At 44.3% G+C, this 18,311-nt stretch overlaps 1 protein-coding gene across 2 annotated transcripts in view; it reads left to right on the top strand.

The window, feature by feature from the left end:
* Nucleotides 1-18,311, top strand: part of arhgef6 (Rac/Cdc42 guanine nucleotide exchange factor (GEF) 6) — a 168,081-nt gene that overhangs the window by 105,565 nt on the left and 44,205 nt on the right. For both annotated transcript variants that reach the window (XM_060832383.1, XM_060832382.1), the window contains exons 7-9: nt 1,978-2,072; nt 6,956-7,051; nt 10,959-11,081. In XM_060832383.1, the coding sequence (XP_060688366.1) occupies nt 1,978-2,072; nt 6,956-7,051; nt 10,959-11,081 (314 nt within the window). The remainder of the gene's footprint in view (nt 1-1,977; nt 2,073-6,955; nt 7,052-10,958; nt 11,082-18,311) is intronic.

The following is an 18,311-nucleotide window of genomic DNA, read 5'->3' as shown; positions in this document are numbered from 1 at the left end:
CTGCCATGTCCTTACCCCACCCCCCACACACCAGGCCTTGTCATCACATGGCCTGTTAGCACAGACAGTCTATTGTTGGACGCTAATGGTCCCCAGTAGCAGCTATCCATTCCCCCAGGCTGACCTTTTCCCACTCGTTCATCTACCCAACTATTGCTCTCTCTCTCTGGGATCCAACTCCTCCCCCCCCCCGCCCCCCCCCCCACTACCTTCAGCATATATACCAACTTTTTCATACTACAATCAGTTCTGAGGAATGGTCACCGGACCTGAAACATTAACTCTGCTTTCTCTCCACAGATACTGCTTAACCTGCTGGGTTTCCCCAGCAGTATCTGTCCTTGCATTTTTATCATGTTTTTGTGACCACACGCCATGTGAAAACATTTTCCTGCCAATGGTGTTAGTGGGGTTGGTGCTGTAATGTATAAAGCAGTAAACTCAGTTGGCTTTATCCCATTGTTGGAGAAAGTGAGGACTGCAGATGCTGGAGATCAGAGCTGAAAATGTGTTGCTGGAAAAGCGCAGCAGGTCAGGCAGCATCCAAGGAACAGGAGATTCAACGTTTTGGGCATCAGCCATTCTTCCGGAATGAGGAGAGTGTGCCAAGCAGGCTAAGATAAAAGGTAGGGAGGAGGGACTTGGGGGAGGGACGTTGGAAATGCAATAGGTGGAAGGAGGTTAAGGTGAGGGTGATAGGCCGGAGTGGGGTGGGGGTGGAGAGGTCAGGAAGAAGATTGCAGGTTAGGAGGGCGGTGCTGAGTTCGAGTGTTTGGGACTCCGATTTCTCCAGTTTCCTCATTTCCCCTCCCCCCACCTTGTCTCAGTCCCAACCCTCAAACTCAGCACCACCTTCCTAACCTGCAATCTTCTTCCTGACCTCTCCGCCCCCACCCCACTCTGGCCTATCACCCTCACCTTGACCTCCTTCCACCTATTGCATTTCCAACGCCCCTCCCCCAAGTCCCTCCTCCCTACCTTTTATCTCAGCCTGCTTGGCACACTTTCCTCATTCCTGATGAAGGGCTCTGGCCCGAAACGTCAATTCTCCTGCTCCTTGGATGCTGCCTGACCTGCTGCGCTTTTCCAGCAACACATTTTCAGCTCTTCATCCCGTTGTTGATTGTTCTGTGGAAATCCTATTGACCAGCAATTCTATTGCTGAATGAAGTCATCATGTTGGAGACTGCGTAACGATTTGGCAGTCACTTTGTCAGGAGCAGAATGTCAGGCTGAGCCCTCAGAATGTGCTGAAATTTGTAGATATTCTTAGCACAGCTTATGTATGTCTGGTGTCCCTCAGCGAATTTCCCAAGTAATAATGCGGAATTTTAAAATGAATCTTCCCTTCTGCACACAGACTTTTCTTTTGAACTGCCTAGGGTGTTGGAAAAGAAGTGAAGGAATATTTCACAACTTGTTTATCATGTCGCAAGGTGTCAGTCATCCCAGACTCTCAGTGCCAGGCCTGCAGGCTGATCACTTTTCGGGCTAGTCAGAAACTGAGTGCTGTTGAGATATAGTCTGCCTGCACTGCTGGATTAAAGCAGCTGTGTCTGCTTTATAAATCGAGAAAAGTATCACCTCAGCATTTAATAAAGGCTGTCACTTGAGGGGGAATGTAAGACTTTGCAATGGCTCAGGTCACAGCTGTTGGGGTTTGCATCTGATGCTGCTACGTTGAGGAGAAATGTAACCTCTCATTGTCGGCTGCAGCACAGTGAGTATCTGCACCAGCACGATGTTCTGAATTTCAGCTGCCAAGTCACGTTAACCTGCAAGGATATTTGCAATTGTTTGAGGCAATGTTTTGCAGAGATTGAATAGAATGCTCAAAACGAAACAAATCTATTTGAGGCATTTGCAATTGAAAATGCATTAAGTTTTGTTAGGACTTGAAATTGAAATGAACATTGATTTTAAGGCTGTGTATATGTGGCCACATTAATGTTTAATAAATGTCTTTTCTCCTCAAAGGTTGTACAGAATATTTTGGACAATGAACGAGATTATGCAAAGGAGCTCCAGGTTTTGCTCAGCACATACCTGCGGTCACTGCAGGCCAATGACAAGTTAGTAACCAAACCTGCACCTTCTCTGATAACATGCTCATCATTAGACCAACCGTTTTAGATCAAAGTTCAAATTATTCACATGGTTCTTGGGATTTTGTACTTATGACTGGCCTTGGGAATATCATTCTCAACCCAGTCTTCTGGAGTGTTTGTTGCAGTAACAGAGCAGTTTCCTCCGAAGCTTTCCTTCTGACTTTCTAATTTAGTACATTTCCTTTCAGATATTTTAGTTCCTATTGCATTTTCCTGCTGCAGAGCTCTTCGAGAGTGCAGTACAGTTCTATTCCTGTATGTTCAGTACATTCTGGGCCCTGTGACACACTGTGACCTGGTTATGTCACAGGATAAATAATCCTGAAAATGTAGATGAGAATTTCAATTCTGTGTACTCTGGAAATGAAAATCCGATCCTGGTAAAGTGTTAAAGAGCTGCGTGCTTATTCACTAATGCCCTGTAAGGGGTTCCAATCTGTTGTCCTTGCCCTGTCTGGCTCAAGTCTGACTGCAATGCAGTTGACTCTTAATCGCCCTCTTGTGACTGAGTAAGAACTTGGTTAAAGCAAGACTGCAAAACGTCTCTCAGAATTGACCAACACTGGCCTCGCTGGTGACCCCCACATCCTGAAAGTAAAACACATGCCTCCGCTCATCTGTCGTTTTTATTCCTGGAATATGGCCATCACTAGCTTGCCCAGTATTTACTATCCATATCTAATTGCCTTTGAAGGTGAGGGGAAATGCCTTCACCCAGAGAATGGTGAATTCACTACAGTAAAAAGCAATTGAGACCAAAACATTGCAGGATTTCAGGAGGGAGTTGGATATGGCATTGGGGGCTTAAGAAATCAAAAGGTACAAGGGAAAAGTGGGAACAGGGTGTAGAGTTGGTTGATCATATTGAATGATAGAACATGTTCAGTGGGCTGAATGGCCTGCTTTGTTTCAACTGAGTGGCTTTCTGGGTCATTTCAGAGGGCAGTTAAGGCTGAACCACATTACTGAGAGTCTGGAGTCACATGTTTGAGGCCAGACCAGGTAAAGGCTGCAGATTTCCTTTTCAGGTTTTTTTTTAAATTCCAACAATCGACATAGGTACTGTTAGGTCAGTTTCTCACTGATTCAGTTTCGTCATCTGCCGAGGAATTCCCAGAACACTAGAATGAATATTCAGGATTACTGACCCAGTGGCATTACCACTACACCCCTTATCTGTGCTTTTACGGTGAAATCATGATGAGGCAAAACCAGATAACCCCAAATTGTCGAGCTTGCTGACAGGACAGGAAACCTCCTGAAAGTGCCCGTGATAAAATGCGGTCCCAGGCTGGTAACTCCAGATTAGTTAAACCTGTGCCAGCTTGGTATGTGACTGTGGCGACCATGCCATGTTATAGCAGGTCAGGTCACCACCTGACACTCTGATCTCTGTGCGAAGCCTCCACATGAGGCTATGGAGCTGACAGACCCCTGCAGGATGACTGGCTGCTCGTCTGTTTGAAACTGCAAAGACTGCTGGTGCCCTGGGCACCATGAGAATGTTGGATTACATTGATGACATGGAGCTCTGTAATACCACATCAACCAGAAAAAAAAAGAGCTGACTTTCTCCAGGGTTAACCCCCAATATATTTCAATCTTTTATGTACTGTACAAGGTCAAACACATTTTTCGCATGTTTGTTTGCACCACCTTTCGTTTGCACCACCTTTCATTTGCTGGCAAGGAGTGTGTTTGTGGCTAAAATAGAATTGCACAGGTAGCTAGCCTGAAGATTCCCATTGGCTGCAGCCTTGTCTGGGTTTTTTGATGTGACATTCAATGAAATGCAGCCTTGATGTCAACGGCTATCCCTCACCTCTCCCCTCCCCTCTCCTCTGGAATTCAGCTCTCTTGTCCATGTTTGACCCAAGGCTGTAATGAAGTCAGGAGCTGAGTGACCCTGGGGGGACCCAAACTGGGCGTCACTGAGCAGATGCTGCTTGATACCTCTGTTACTGACCCCTTCCATCACTTTAGTAATTAATGGTCAAGGCTGTTAGGGCGGTAATTGGCCAGGTTGGATTTGTCCTGCTTTTTGTGTACAGGACATACCTGGGCAATTTCCCACATTACCGAGTAGATGTCAGTGTTGTAGCTATTACTGGAGCAGCTTGACTCGGGAAGTGGCAAGTTCTGAAGTGCATGTCTTCAGTACTACTGGCAGAGTATTTTTGGGGCCCTAGCTTTTGTAGTATACAGCGTCTTTGACTGTTTCCTGATGTCACATGGAGTGAATGGAATTGGCTGAAAACAGGTATCTGTAACACTGGGGGCCACTGGAAGAGGCCGAGATGGATCATCCACTCAGTACTTTTGGCTGAAGATTGCTGTGAAAGCTTTTGTACTGATGGGCTGGGCTCTTCCATCATTGAGGGTGGGCATATTTGTGGAGCCACCTTCTCCAATGAGTTGAATTGTCCAGTACCATTCGTGACTGGAGGTGTCAGGACTGCAGAGCTAAGAGCTGATGTGGGATTGCTTGCCTTTGTCCGTCATTAGCTCCTTATGCGGTTTGACACACAAGCAATCCTGTCTGGTGGCTTCACCAGGTTAACGCCATGCCAAGTGTCAGATCTTTCGGTGGGAGGGCATTTCGGTGATAGTGATCACAACTCCCTGGCCTTTACTATAGTCATGGAGGGGGATAGGGGCAGACTGTATGGGAAAGTCTTTAATTTGGGGAGGGAGAATTACAATGCTATAGGCAGGAAATGGGTGACCTAATTTGGGAACAGATGTTCTCTGGAAATACACAACAGAAATGTGGAGGTTGCACTTGCAGTTCGTGCTGGACAGGTTTGTCCCACTGAAGTGTGGAAGGGATGGTAGGGTGAAGGAACCTTGGGGGACAAGGGATGTGGAACATCTAGTCAAGAGGAAGAAAGAAGCTTATTTAAGGTTGAGGAGGCAAGGATCAGACAGAGCTCTAGCGGGTTACGAGGTCACCAGGAAGGAACTGAAGAACAGACTGAGTAGAGCTGGAAGGGGCATGAAAAAGCTTTAGCAGGTAGGATTATGGAAAACCCGAAGGTGTTCTACACTTATGTGAGGAACAAGAGAATGGCCAGAGCGAGGGTGGGGCCGATCAGGGATAGTGGAGGGAACGTGTGCCTGGAGTCGGTGGAGGTAGGGGAGGTCCTTACTGAATACTTTGCTTCAGTATTCACTTGTGAGATAGACCTTGATGTTTGTGAGGACAGTGTGAAACAGACGGATACGCTCGAACAGGTTGCTGTTCAGAAGGAGGATGTGCTGGAAAGTTTGAACTTCATGGGGATGGATAAGTCTCTGATCCAGACAGGAAATGCCCAAAGTTACTACAGGAAGTGAGGGAAGAGATTGCTGTGCCTTTGGCAATGACCCTCGCTGTCCCCTGGGGTAGTGCCAGATGATTGGGGGTGGCAAATGTTATTCCTTTGTTCAAGAAAGGGAATAGGGATAACCCTGGGGGATTACAGACCAGTCAGTCTTCGGTCTGTGGTGGGCAAATTATTGGAGAGGATTCTGAGAGACAGGATTTATGATTATTTGGAAAAGCATAGTTTGATTAGAGATAGCCAGCATGGCTTTGTGAGGGGCAGGTCATGCCTCACAAACCTTATCGAGTCATTTTGAGGATGTGACAAAACACATTGATGAAGGTAGAGCAGTAGTTGTGGTGTGCAATGATTTTAGCAAGGTATTTGATAAGGTTCTCCATGGTAGGCTTCTTCAGAAAGTAAGGAGGCATGGGATACAGGGAAATAGAAGACAAAGGGTGGTATAGGTAGAAAGTGTTCAGCCTGGAGCTCGGTGACCAGTGGTGTTCCCCAAGGATCTGTTCTGGGGCCTCTGCTGTTTGTGATTTTTACAAATGACTTGGATAAGGAGATAGAAGGATGGGTTAGTAAGTTTGATGATGACTCCAAGGTTGGTGGAGTTGTGGATAGTATGGAGGGCTGTTGTAGGTTGCAATGGAATATTGACAGGATGCAGAACTGGACTGAGAAGTGGCAGATAGAATTCAACCTGGAAAAGTGTGAAGTCACTCACTTTGGAAGGTCGAATTTAAATGCAGAATATAGGGTCAAATGCAGGATTTTTGACAGTGTGGAGGAACAGAGAGATCTTAGGGTCCATGTCCATAGATCCTGCAGAGTTGCCACCCAGGTTGATAGGGTTGTCAAGAAGGTGTATGGTGTGTTACCTTTCATTAGCAAGGGGCTTGAGTTTAAGAACCGCAAGGTTATGCTGCAGCTCTATCGATTCCTTGGAGCACACTTGAAATATTGTCAGTTATGATCGTCTCATTATAGGAAGGATGTAGAAGCATTAGAGAGGGTGCAGAGGAGATTTACCAGGATGCTGCCTGGATTGGAGGGCATATCTTATGAGGGAGCTATGGTTTTCTTATTGGAGTGAAGAAGGTTGAGAGGTAACTTGGTAGAGGTGTACAAGATGATGAGAGGCATAGATAGCCAGAGACTTTTCCCAATGCGGAAATGAGGGAACATAATTTTCAGGTGATTGGAGGAAGGTTTAGCGGAGATGTCGGAGGTTCTTTATGGAGAGTTTTGAGTGGGTGGAATGCATTGCCAGCAGTGGTAGTAGAGTCAGAGACATTAGGGACATTTAAGCGACACTTAGACACATAGTACAATGTTAGGGTTTGTAGAATAGTCTGATCTAAGAGTAGGATAAAAATTGAGGACCGAAGGGTCTGTACTGTTCCATGTTCATCTTCATGAATGCCTGGTGCAGCTGTTTGACTGAAATCCCAGGTTTATTAAAGTAATTGAAATGGTTGTTTCTGCCCCCAACTAGTTATTCTCATTTTTATGTTTAATTTGTATTGTTTTCAGATTAACTGCTGCTGATATCCGGGCATTAAAAGGAAACCTGGAGGAAATCTGCTCATTTCAGCAAACCCTCTACCAGACTTTGGAGGAATGTACAAAGTAGGTCAACAGATCATTAATTATGTCGAGACCTTCGGCGAAACTCCGCAGTACCATTTCCCTTTAATGTTTTGAGCGGCTTTTACTAATTAATGATCAGTTTGGATTTGCAGTCTGTCCGCACCTTTTGGTTTAGGGCCAGATGTTTTGGGTGACGAGGAATTTATTCCCTTAGAGGGTTGTGATTGTTTTGAACATCTCACCACAAGAACTGTCGGTGCGAACCCCGTGTGTGTGAGGAACCTGCGTGTGTGCGGACCCCTTGTGTGTGTGGAACCTGCGTATGCGCGGACCCCGTGTGTGCAGACACCGCGTGTGTGTGGAACCTGCGTGTGTGTGGACCCTGTGTGTGTGGAACCTGCGTGTGTGCGGACACCGCGTGTGTGTGGAACCTGCGTGTGTGCGGACCCCGTGTGTGTGGAACCTGCGTGTGTGCGGACCCCCCGTGTGTGGAACCTGCGTGTGTGCGGACCCCCCGTGTGTGGAACCTGCGTGTGTGCGGACACCGTGTGTGTGCGGAATCATGTGTATTTGTAAAACTGAGATTGATAGATCAGTCAGAGAGTCATGGGTAACGGAAAGGTCAGGAAAGCGGATGTGAGGAATGTCGGACCATAAACAAAAAGGGGGATTACTGGAAAAACCTAGCAGTATTAGCAGCATCTGTGGAGAGAAAGCAGAGTGAACATTTAGGGTCCAGTGGCAATTCAGAAATTCAGCTCGGACCTGAAACATTAACTCTACTTTCTCTCCACAGATGCTGCCAGACCTGCTGAGTTTTTGCAGTAATTTCAGATTTTATTTGTGATTTCCAGAATCTGTTTTGTCTGGTGTCAGATCAGCCAGGATCAAGGTTGGGAGAGCCTATCCCTGTTCCTATTTCTTGTGATCTTATCTCTGTAAACCTTCTGCCCGTTACCCATAATTCCATGCTCCCTGGTTATTGATGCTGTCGTGTGCCATGGTCCATGGCCCTCAGCTTTAACTTGGAAACATAGAAAAGGAGAAAATAGGAGGAGGCCGTTTGGCCCTGTCTGCCTTCACCATTCAATAGGCTCACGACTGATCATCCAACTGTGCTCAGTTCCCACTTTCTCACCAGTAACCTTTGATATCTTTAGATCCAAGAACTATATCTAACTCTTTAAAGTCAGTAGGGAGTCTGCCTACAATTCTGATGGATTTCGCACTGTACTGTGACACTGAAAGGGAGGTTAGTTCCACTAGGTCCAGGGAAGCTGCCAAGGTGATTGCCCTTGCCCCCACCACCTCCTCCTTGGTGGATACCAGCCAGCACAGCTCAGTGCTGAGGTGATTAAGCCACCATTCATTGACCACTTCACCTGACGAAGGAGCAGTGCTCCGAAAGCTCCTGATCGTAAATAAACCGACTGGACTATAGCCTGCTGTCGTGTGACTTCTGATTTTATCCAGCCCAGTCCAACCCCAGCACTTCCACATCCAGGTTGCTTAAGGAAATCAATTAACCCAAGACCAGACAGGAGAGCTGAGGAGGTGGGTCTGGGTTGGGAGGGAAGGACAGTGAGAGGGCCATGAAGCATTACAGAAGGGAGGCCATTCAATGTGTTGCGCCTTGGCTGGCACTTTGAGTAGTCCAATTGATTGGTGTCTCTGGATTCTCCCCTTCAAATGTTTCTCCAGTTCCCTGTTTGAAAGTTTGAACTGAATCTGTCTCCACCATGTTCCAGGTCCCAACACCACTCTCTCAGCAAAGCAATGTCACCACACCCTGCGTCTGCCACTCTGGCCAGTCACCTTAGACAGCTGGCCTTTGCTTACTGGCCCTGTACCAGCCGAGAGCATCCGGGTCCATGTAGAGGAGTTTTGCAGCTCTGAGCCCCGCTGGCCTTGTATCAAGAAGCTGGTTAGCTTTTCAGGTTCAAACTGAAGCCAGCTCACACCCCCTCCCCAGAGGGATTGGTGTTCAGTGGCCCCGGCTGAATGTTGGCCAGGGTAGAATCTGGCTAGTTTGTGAGTCTGTACCCGGTCGATATTGTCCGTAAAGATTTGCAAACCAGTAAAGGCTGCATCTTATGGGAGGGCACACCACATGGTGACAGATGGCCCAGGGAATTGCCAGTGCCCTCCGTGATGGAGGAGGTGAGCAGAGGGAGGGAGCGGTGAAGGTGCTGGGTCACTACCCAAGGTTCCACAGGTTAAATTGTTGTGTTTCTGCTGGAACAGTTAATGACTCACACAGAGTAGCTGACTGTGTTTTCTGAGGCATAAGATTCTGAAAACATTTGTATTTCCTTCCTGTAAGGCAGATGGTAGGTTATTTCAGGAGAATGCATAGAACAGCACAGATGGTCATCGAAGCCAGTTGTGAACTGTTGGTGAGTCTGTGCTGAATATTGTGATGGGTGTTTAGAGTGAAGAACAGAGAATGGAAGATGTTGTCATGTGTGAAGGACAAGCGAAGTTTGATCGTTGATAAAGAGGCAGTTACCAACAGGAGTACTCCCCTCTGTATCTAACTCCCCTCTGGTCAGTGTCCTCCCCTCTGGTCAGTGTCCTCCCCCTCTGGTCAGTGTCCTCCCCCTCTGGTCAGTGTCCTCCCCCTCTGGTCAGTGTCCTCCCCCTCTGGTCAGTGTCCTCCCCTCTGGTCAGTGTCCTTCCGCTTACTGGCCCATTTACAATTTCTTCTTTTTCTGTCAAATCCCTCACGGTTGGGAATACTCGTATCAAAACATCCGCTGAGCTGCTGCGAGGTTGTTTTGCCTGTGAAGATGGGTTGATGTCGGGCGTACACTGCATTGTCAAAGGTGCCTTTCTCATGTGAGGCACGACATTGAGGGGCTTTCTCCAGGAAAGTAGGGGGGATATTAGTATCACAGTCAATTCCTCTCCCTCAAATACAGTCACTGGGTTAGGTGCAAAAGCAAAACCGACAGTGGATACTGGAGATTGGAGATGGAAACGGAAAATGCTGGAGATACTCAGCAGGTCTGGCCGCTTCCGTGTGGACACAGAGAGACTTTCCTCGGAGCTCTCGACGGAATGTGATATTTCACAGCTGGCCCTAACTTAGGCTTCGTGTTTTTATGAGCAAGAGAATGAATCCCTGCTCCTGGGGTCAGACAATGTGCAAAGTGGCTGCTGTCTTCGTTGCAGCTTAACTCTTCATGAATATTTGTTCACACAAGTTGGTTTGGTGGAAGAGATTAGATGTGGAGAGTGACCCTTTAGCAAAAAGAGTCTGCTGCTGATGGTTTGGATAAGTGTTGCACTGACATCTCACAAACAGGAAATCCCGTTTTATGATATATTCACACTGTGTTTTTATAAGGGGCTCTCTCCCATTGGTTGACTGTAACCATCAGAACACTTTGTTTATTAATGTTGGTCCGAGCAGAAATCCACACAGAATGATGGCCAGGACATCTCCGAGACCCTGAGGGCACTAATTCTGATAGAAACTTGGTGCTCAGTCAGTGAGGTCAGACCTTCTAACAGCTTTCCAGTAACTACTTCCCTTTGAGGTAATAATGTCAGAAGCACAGCAACTAGATTGTACACACAGCAAGATCACACAGGCAGCAGTGAGACAAATGGCCAATTGAAAATCTCAGTGTTATTTGAATATAGATATTGGCCACTGGAACAAGCACTTTCTGCCCAACTAAGTATTGATACCATAGGATCAGTCACCACTAGCTAACAGGGAAGTAGAGGACTATGTTCCATGTTAATGATGAAAGAAGATGACTCTGACAGTGCGGTGTTCCCTCAGCACTGACCCTCTGATAACGCAGTGCTCCCTCAGCATTCACCTCCCCAACAGTGCGGCACTCCCTCAGGACTGACCCCCCCGACAGCGCGGCGCTCCCTCAGCATTGAGCATGTCAGATTAGATTACGTAATTTGTTAATTATTTCATTCTCAGGTTACCAGATTCCCAGCAGAAAGTTGGTGGTTGCTTTCTTAATCTCATGCCACAGATGAAGTCATTGTATCTCGCGTATTGTGCAAATCACCCATCCGCTGTCGGTGTGCTCACAGAACACAGGTATGACCTGCCGGAGGGTGGGGGAGGGGACTGGGGATGGGGGAACATTTATTTCTTCTGTTTGTATTGGCCGGGTGTGGGGGGGTGGGGTTTGCAATGCCTACAGGCTGTAAATTAAAAAAAACCTCAGTGTCTTACAATCATGTTTTGAAGCAGATGGTGTATTTATATTCTAATAAACGTGTATTAACAGGTTTCAAACAATGAAGAGAAGTGTGGAGTTTTGTGTTACAGTATTTCAAAGGAATCCTCCTTGTGAATGAAATAATTTCATATTTACGCAGAGTGAAAAGAGTTTAATTGATGGTAACAATCTGAGTGGTGCCAGTAACAATCTGACACAGTACTCCAGTGTTTCAGCAGTATTATACTGACAGATTACTCCCGTGTTGGAGCAGTATTATACTGACAGATTACTCCAGTGTTTGAGCAGTATTATACTAACAGATTACTCCAGTGTTTGAGCTGTATTATACTGACAGATTACTCCAGTGTTTGAGCAGTATTATACTGACAGATTACTCCAGTGTTTGAGCAGTGATATACTGACAGATTACTCCGGTGTTTGAGCAGTATTAAACTGACAGATTACTCCAGTGTTTGAGCAGTGGTATACTGACAGATTACTCCAGTGTTGGAGCAGTGGTATACTGACAGATTACTCCAGTGTTTGAGCAATATTATACTGACAGATTACTCCAGTGTTGGAGCAGTATTATGCTGACATATTACTCCAGTGTTCGAGCAGTATTATACTGACAGATTACTCCAGTGTTTGAGCAGTATTATACTAACAGATTACTCCAGTGTTTGAGCTGTATTATACTGACAGATTACTCCAGTGTTTGAGCAGTATTATACTGACAGATTACTCCAGTGTTTGAGCAGTGATATACTGACAGATTACTCCGGTGTTTGAGCAGTATTAAACTGACAGATTACTCCAGTGTTTGAGCAGTGGTATACTGACAGATTACTCCAGTGTTGGAGCAGTGGTATACTGACAGATTACTCCAGTGTTTGAGCAATATTATACTGACAGATTACTCCAGTGTTGGAGCAGTATTATGCTGACAGATTACTCCAGTGTTGGAGCAGTGAAAAACTGACAGATTACTCCAATGTTTGAGCAGTGATATACTGATAGATTACTCCCGTGTTGGAACTGTATTATACTGACAGATTACTCCAGTGTTGGAGCAGTGATATACTGACAGATTACTTCAGTGTTTGAGCAGTATTGTACTGACAGATTATTCCAGTGTTTGAGCAATATTATACTGACAGATTACTCCCCTGTTGGAACAGTATTATTCTGACAGATCACTTCAGTGTTGGAGCAGCGATATACTGACAGATTACTCCAGTGTTGGAGCAGTATTATACTGACAGATTACTCCAGTGTTTGAGCAGTATTATCCTGACAGATTACTCCAGTGTTTGAGCAGTGATATACTGACAGATTACTCCAGTGTTTGAGCAGTATTATCCTGACAGATTACTCCAGTGTTTGAGCAGTGATATACTGACAGATTACTCCAGTGTTTCAGCAGTATTATACTGACAGATTACTCCTGTGTTGGAGCAGTGATATACTGACAGATTACTCCAGTGTTTGAGCAGTGATATACTGACAAGAGTACTCCAGTGTTTGAGCAGTATTATACTGACAGATTACTCCAGTGTTGGAACAGTATTATTCTGACAGATCACTTCAGTGTTGGAGCAGTGATATACTGACAGATTATTCCAGTGTTTGAGCAGTATTATACTGGCAGATTATTCCAGTGTTGGAGCTGTATTATACTGACAGATTACTCCTGTGTTGGAGCAGTGATATACTGACAGATTACTCCAGTGTTTGAGCAGTGATATACTGACAAGAGTACTCCAGTGTTTGAGCAGTATTATACTGACAGATTACTCCAGTGTTGGAACAGTATTATTCTGACAGATCACTTCAGTGTTGGAGCAGTGATATACTGACAGATTATTCCAGTGTTTGAGCAGTATTATACTGACAGATTATTCCAGTGTTGGAGCTGTATTATACTGACAGATTACTCCAGTGTTTGAGCAGTATTATACTGACAGATTACTCCAGTGTTTGAGCAGTATTATCCTGACAGATTACTCCAGTGTTTTGGCAGTGATATACTGACAGATTACTTCAGTGTTTGAGCAGTGGTATACTGACAGATTACTCCAGTGTTTGAGCATTATTATACTGACAGATTACTCCACTGTTGGAGCAGTGATATACTGACAGATTATTTCAGTGTTTGAGCAGTATTATACTGACAGATTACTCCCGTGTTGGAACAGTATTATTCTGACAGATCACTTCAGTGTTGGAGCAGCGATATACTGACAGATTATTCCAGTGTTGGAGCAGTATTATACTGACAGATTACTCCAGTATTGGAGCAGTATTATACTGACAGATTACTCCACTGTTGGAGCAGTGATATACTGACAGATTATTTCAGTGTTTGAGCAGTATTATACTGACAGATTACTCCCGTGTTGGAACAGTATTATTCTGACAGATCACTTCAGTGTTTGAGCAGTGATATACTGACAGATTATTCCAGTGTTGGAGCAGTATTATACTGACAGATTACTCCAGTGTTTGAGCAGTGATATACTGATGGATTACTCCAGTATTGGAGCAGTATTATACAGACAGATTACTCCAGTGTTTGAGCAGTATTATACTGACATATTACTCCAGTGTTCGAGCAGTATTATACTGACAGATTACTCCTGTGTTTGAGCAGTGATATACTGACAGATTACTCCAGTGTTGGAGCAGTATTATACTGACAGATTACTCCAGTGTTGGAACAGTATTATTCTGACAGATCACTTCAGTGTTGGAGCAGTGATATACTGACAGATTATTCCAGTGTTTGAGCAGTATTATACTGGCAGATTATTCCAGTGTTGGAGCTGTATTATACTGACAGATTACTCCTGTGTTGGAGCAGTGATATACTGACAGATTACTCCAGTGTTTGAGCAGTGATATACTGACAAGAGTACTCCAGTGTTTGAGCAGTATTATACTGACAGATTACTCCAGTGTTGGAACAGTATTATTCTGACAGATCACTTCAGTGTTGGAGCAGTGATATACTGACAGATTATTCCAGTGTTTGAGCAGTATTATACTGACAGATTATTCCAGTGTTGGAGCTGTATTATACTGACAGATTACTCCAGTGTTTGAGCAGTATTATACTGACAGATTACTCCAGTGTTTGAGCAGTATTATCCTGACAGATTACTCCAGTGTTTTGGCAGTGATATACTGACAGATTACTCCAGTGTTTGAGCAGTGATATACTGACAGATTACTCCTGTGTTGGAGCAGTATTATACTGACAGATTACTCCACTGTTGGAGCAGTGATATACTGACAGATTATTTCAGTGTTTGAGCAGTATTATACTGACAGATTACTCCCGTGTTGGAACAGTATTATTCTGACAGATCACTTCAGTGTTGGAGCAGCGATATACTGACAGATTATTCCAGTGTTGGAGCAGTATTATACTGACAGATTACTCCAGTATTGGAGCAGTATTATACTGACAGATTACTCCACTGTTGGAGCAGTGATATACTGACAGATTATTTCAGTGTTTGAGCAGTATTATACTGACAGATTACTCCCGTGTTGGAACAGTATTATTCTGACAGATCACTTCAGTGTTTGAGCAGTGATATACTGACAGATTATTCCAGTGTTGGAGCAGTATTATACTGACAGATTACTCCAGTGTTTGAGCAGTGATATACTGATGGATTACTCCAGTATTGGAGCAGTATTATACAGACAGATTACTCCAGTGTTTGAGCAGTATTATACTGACATATTACTCCAGTGTTCGAGCAGTATTATACTGACAGATTACTCCTGTGTTTGAGCAGTGATATACTGACAGATTACTCCAGTGTTGGAGCAGTATTATACTGACAGATTGCTCCAGTGTTTGAGCATTATTATACTGACAGATTACTCCTGTGTTGGAGCAGTATTATACAGACAGATTACTCCAGTGTTTGAGCAGTGATATACTGACAGATTATTCCAGTGTTGGAGCAGTATTATACTGACAGATTACTCCAGTGTTTGAGCAGTGATATACTGATGGATTACTCCAGTATTGGAGCAGTATTATACAGACAGATTACTCCAGTGTTTGAGCAGTGATATACTGACAGATTACTCCAGTGTTGGAGCAGTGATATACTGACAGATTACTCCAGTGTTTGAGCAGTATTATACTGACATATTACTCCAGTGTTCGAGCAGTATTATACTGACAGATTACTCCTGTGTTTGAGCAGTGATATACTGACAGATTACTCCAGTGTTGGAGCAGTATTATACTGACAGATTGCTCCAGTGTTTGAGCATTATTATACTGACAGATTACTCCTGTGTTGGAGCAGTATTATACTGACAGATTACTCCAGTGTTGGAGCAGTGATATACTGACAGATTACTCCAGTGTTTGAGCCGTGATAAACTGACAGATTACTCCAGTGTTGGAGCAGTATTATACTGACAGATTGCTCCAGTGTTTGAGCATTATTATACTGACAGATTACTCCTGTGTTGGAGCAGTATTATACAGACAGATTACTCCAGTGTTTGAGCAGTGATATACTGACAGATTATTCCAGTGTTGGAGCAGTATTATACTGACAGATTACTCCAGTGTTTGAGCAGTGATATACTGATGGATTACTCCAGTATTGGAGCAGTATTATACAGACAGATTACTCCAGTGTTTGAGCAGTGATATACTGACAGATTACTCCAGTGTTTGAGCAGTGATATACTGACAGATTACTCCAGTGTTGGAGCAGTGATATACTGACAGATTACTCCAGTGTTTGAGCAGTATTATACTGACATATTACTCCAGTGTTCGAGCAGTATTATACTGACAGATTACTCCTGTGTTTGAGCATTATTATACTGACAGATTACTCCTGTGTTGGAGCAGTATTATACTGACAGATTACTCCAGTGTTGGAGCAGTGATATACTGACAGATTACTCCAGTGTTTGAGCCGTGATAAACTGACAGATTACTCCAGTGTTGGAGCAGTATTATACTGACAGATTACTCCAGTATGTGTGCAGTGATATACTGACAGAGTACTCCAGTGTTTGAGCAGTATTATACTGACAGATTACTCTGTGTTGAAACAGTATTATACTGACAGATTAATCCTGTGTTTGAGCAGTATTATATTGACAGATTACTCCAGTGTTTGAGCAGTATTATACTGACAGATTACTCCAGTGTTTGAGCAGTGATATACTGACCGATTACTCCTGTGTTGGAGCAGTATTATACTGACAGATTACTCCTGTGTTTGAGCAGTGATATACTGACAGATTACTCCAGTGTTGGAGCAGTATTATACTGACAGATTGCTCCAGTGTTTGAGCATTATTATACTGACAGATTACTCCTGTGTTGGAGCAGTATTATACTGACAGATTACTCCAGTGTTGGAGCAGTGATATACTGACAGATTACTCCAGTGTTTGAGCCGTGATAAACTGACAGATTACTCCAGTGTTGGAGCAGTATTATACTGACAGATTACTCCAGTATGTGTGCAGTGATATACTGACAGAGTACTCCAGTGTTTGAGCAGTATTATACTGACAGATTACTCTGTGTTGAAACAGTATTATACTGACAGATTACTCCTGTGTTTGAGCAGTATTATACTGACAGATTACTCCAGTGTTTGAGCAGTGATATACTGACAGATTACTCCTGTGTTGGAGCAGTATTATACTGACAGATTACTCCAGTGTTTGAGCAGTGATATACTGACAGATTACTCCAGTGTTTGAGCAGTGATATACTGACAGATTACTCCTGTGTTGGAGCAGTGATATACTGACAGATTGCTCCAGTGTTGGAGCAGCTACGTTCTAATTTGACCCCAATGATGATATGGGAGAAAGTGAGGACTGCACATGCCAGAGTTCAGAGTCCAGTGGTGCTGGAAAAGTACAGCCGGTCAGGCAGCATCCGAAGAGCAGGAGAATCGATGTTTCCTAATGAAGGAAATGTTGATTCTTCTCCCGCTCCTTGGATGCTGCCTGACCTGCTGTGCTTTTCCAGCAACAGCCTCTCGTCTCAGGTGGAGAGCTGGGAATAACATTGGCCTGAATTTACTTTTTGTACCCTTGGGAATTAATTTATACACGAATCCCAAGATATATTCTGGATGAGGTGGAAACGGTTCGACCCATGTCTCCAATCATGGTGGTGCTGGCTCGAAGGGCAGAATGGCCTACTCCTGCACCTTTTGTCAATTGTCTAATCATACATTTGTGGGAAGTTTATTTACACAAAAGAACGTCAGGAACAGCAGAAAATACTCATCCCTTTGAATTCTGTTTTTCAGTCAGATCACAGCTAACTGTTTGTCTCTGCATCAGTTTCCTGCTCTATCCTTATGTCCCTTCATGTTTGTCAGATCAGAAATCTGTCAATCTCTGCCTCTCATGTACTTGACTAGGCAAAAGTGAGGACTCCACCTTGGAGGCTTCCTGTCTCCTTTCCTGATGAAGGGCTTTTGCCCGAAATGTCGATTTACCTGCTCGGATGCTGCCTGACCTGCTGTGGTTTTTCAGCACCACTCTGCCCTAAACTCTCATATACTTGACCTAGATCTCCACAACCCTCTGTCTGAGAGAATCACTGTCCCCTGTGTGAAATACCATCGGGAAGGTGAGTGATGTGCCCTACCATTGGAAGGTTTTGTAGTTAAGCGATATTGATTGAAATGCCTTTTATGGTATGTTCTGACATTTGCTGAGAAAACAGCTCTGTTTTAGCATTCTTTTTGCATCGTCAGATTTCCCAGAACAACTTCTGTCCGGTTTGCGATACAGTGCTCAGAGTAAAGTCCCACAAATATTGCTTTTTCCTTCAATTGCTCAATACATCACAGTGGCCAGAATACTGGGAAAATGCCCTCCCATTCTCCTGTCATGCCCCATAGTGACCCAAATGATAGGATTTCTGAACACAAATTAGTTTGAAGAAAAATACAGTGTCCTCAGTTCATAGTTACCTGTCAGCTAGCTTTCCCTATTGACCTTACATTTCAGTTTGTGGGATCTTGCTTTGTCCAAATTGGCTTCTTTATTTGATACATCATATCGGTGAGTACATTCTGAAA

Source organism: Hemiscyllium ocellatum, chromosome 11 (assembly GCF_020745735.1).
Source record: "Hemiscyllium ocellatum isolate sHemOce1 chromosome 11, sHemOce1.pat.X.cur, whole genome shotgun sequence".
NCBI lineage: Eukaryota > Metazoa > Chordata > Chondrichthyes > Orectolobiformes > Hemiscylliidae > Hemiscyllium > Hemiscyllium ocellatum.
This window is presented reverse-complemented; position numbering and strand designations above follow the sequence as displayed.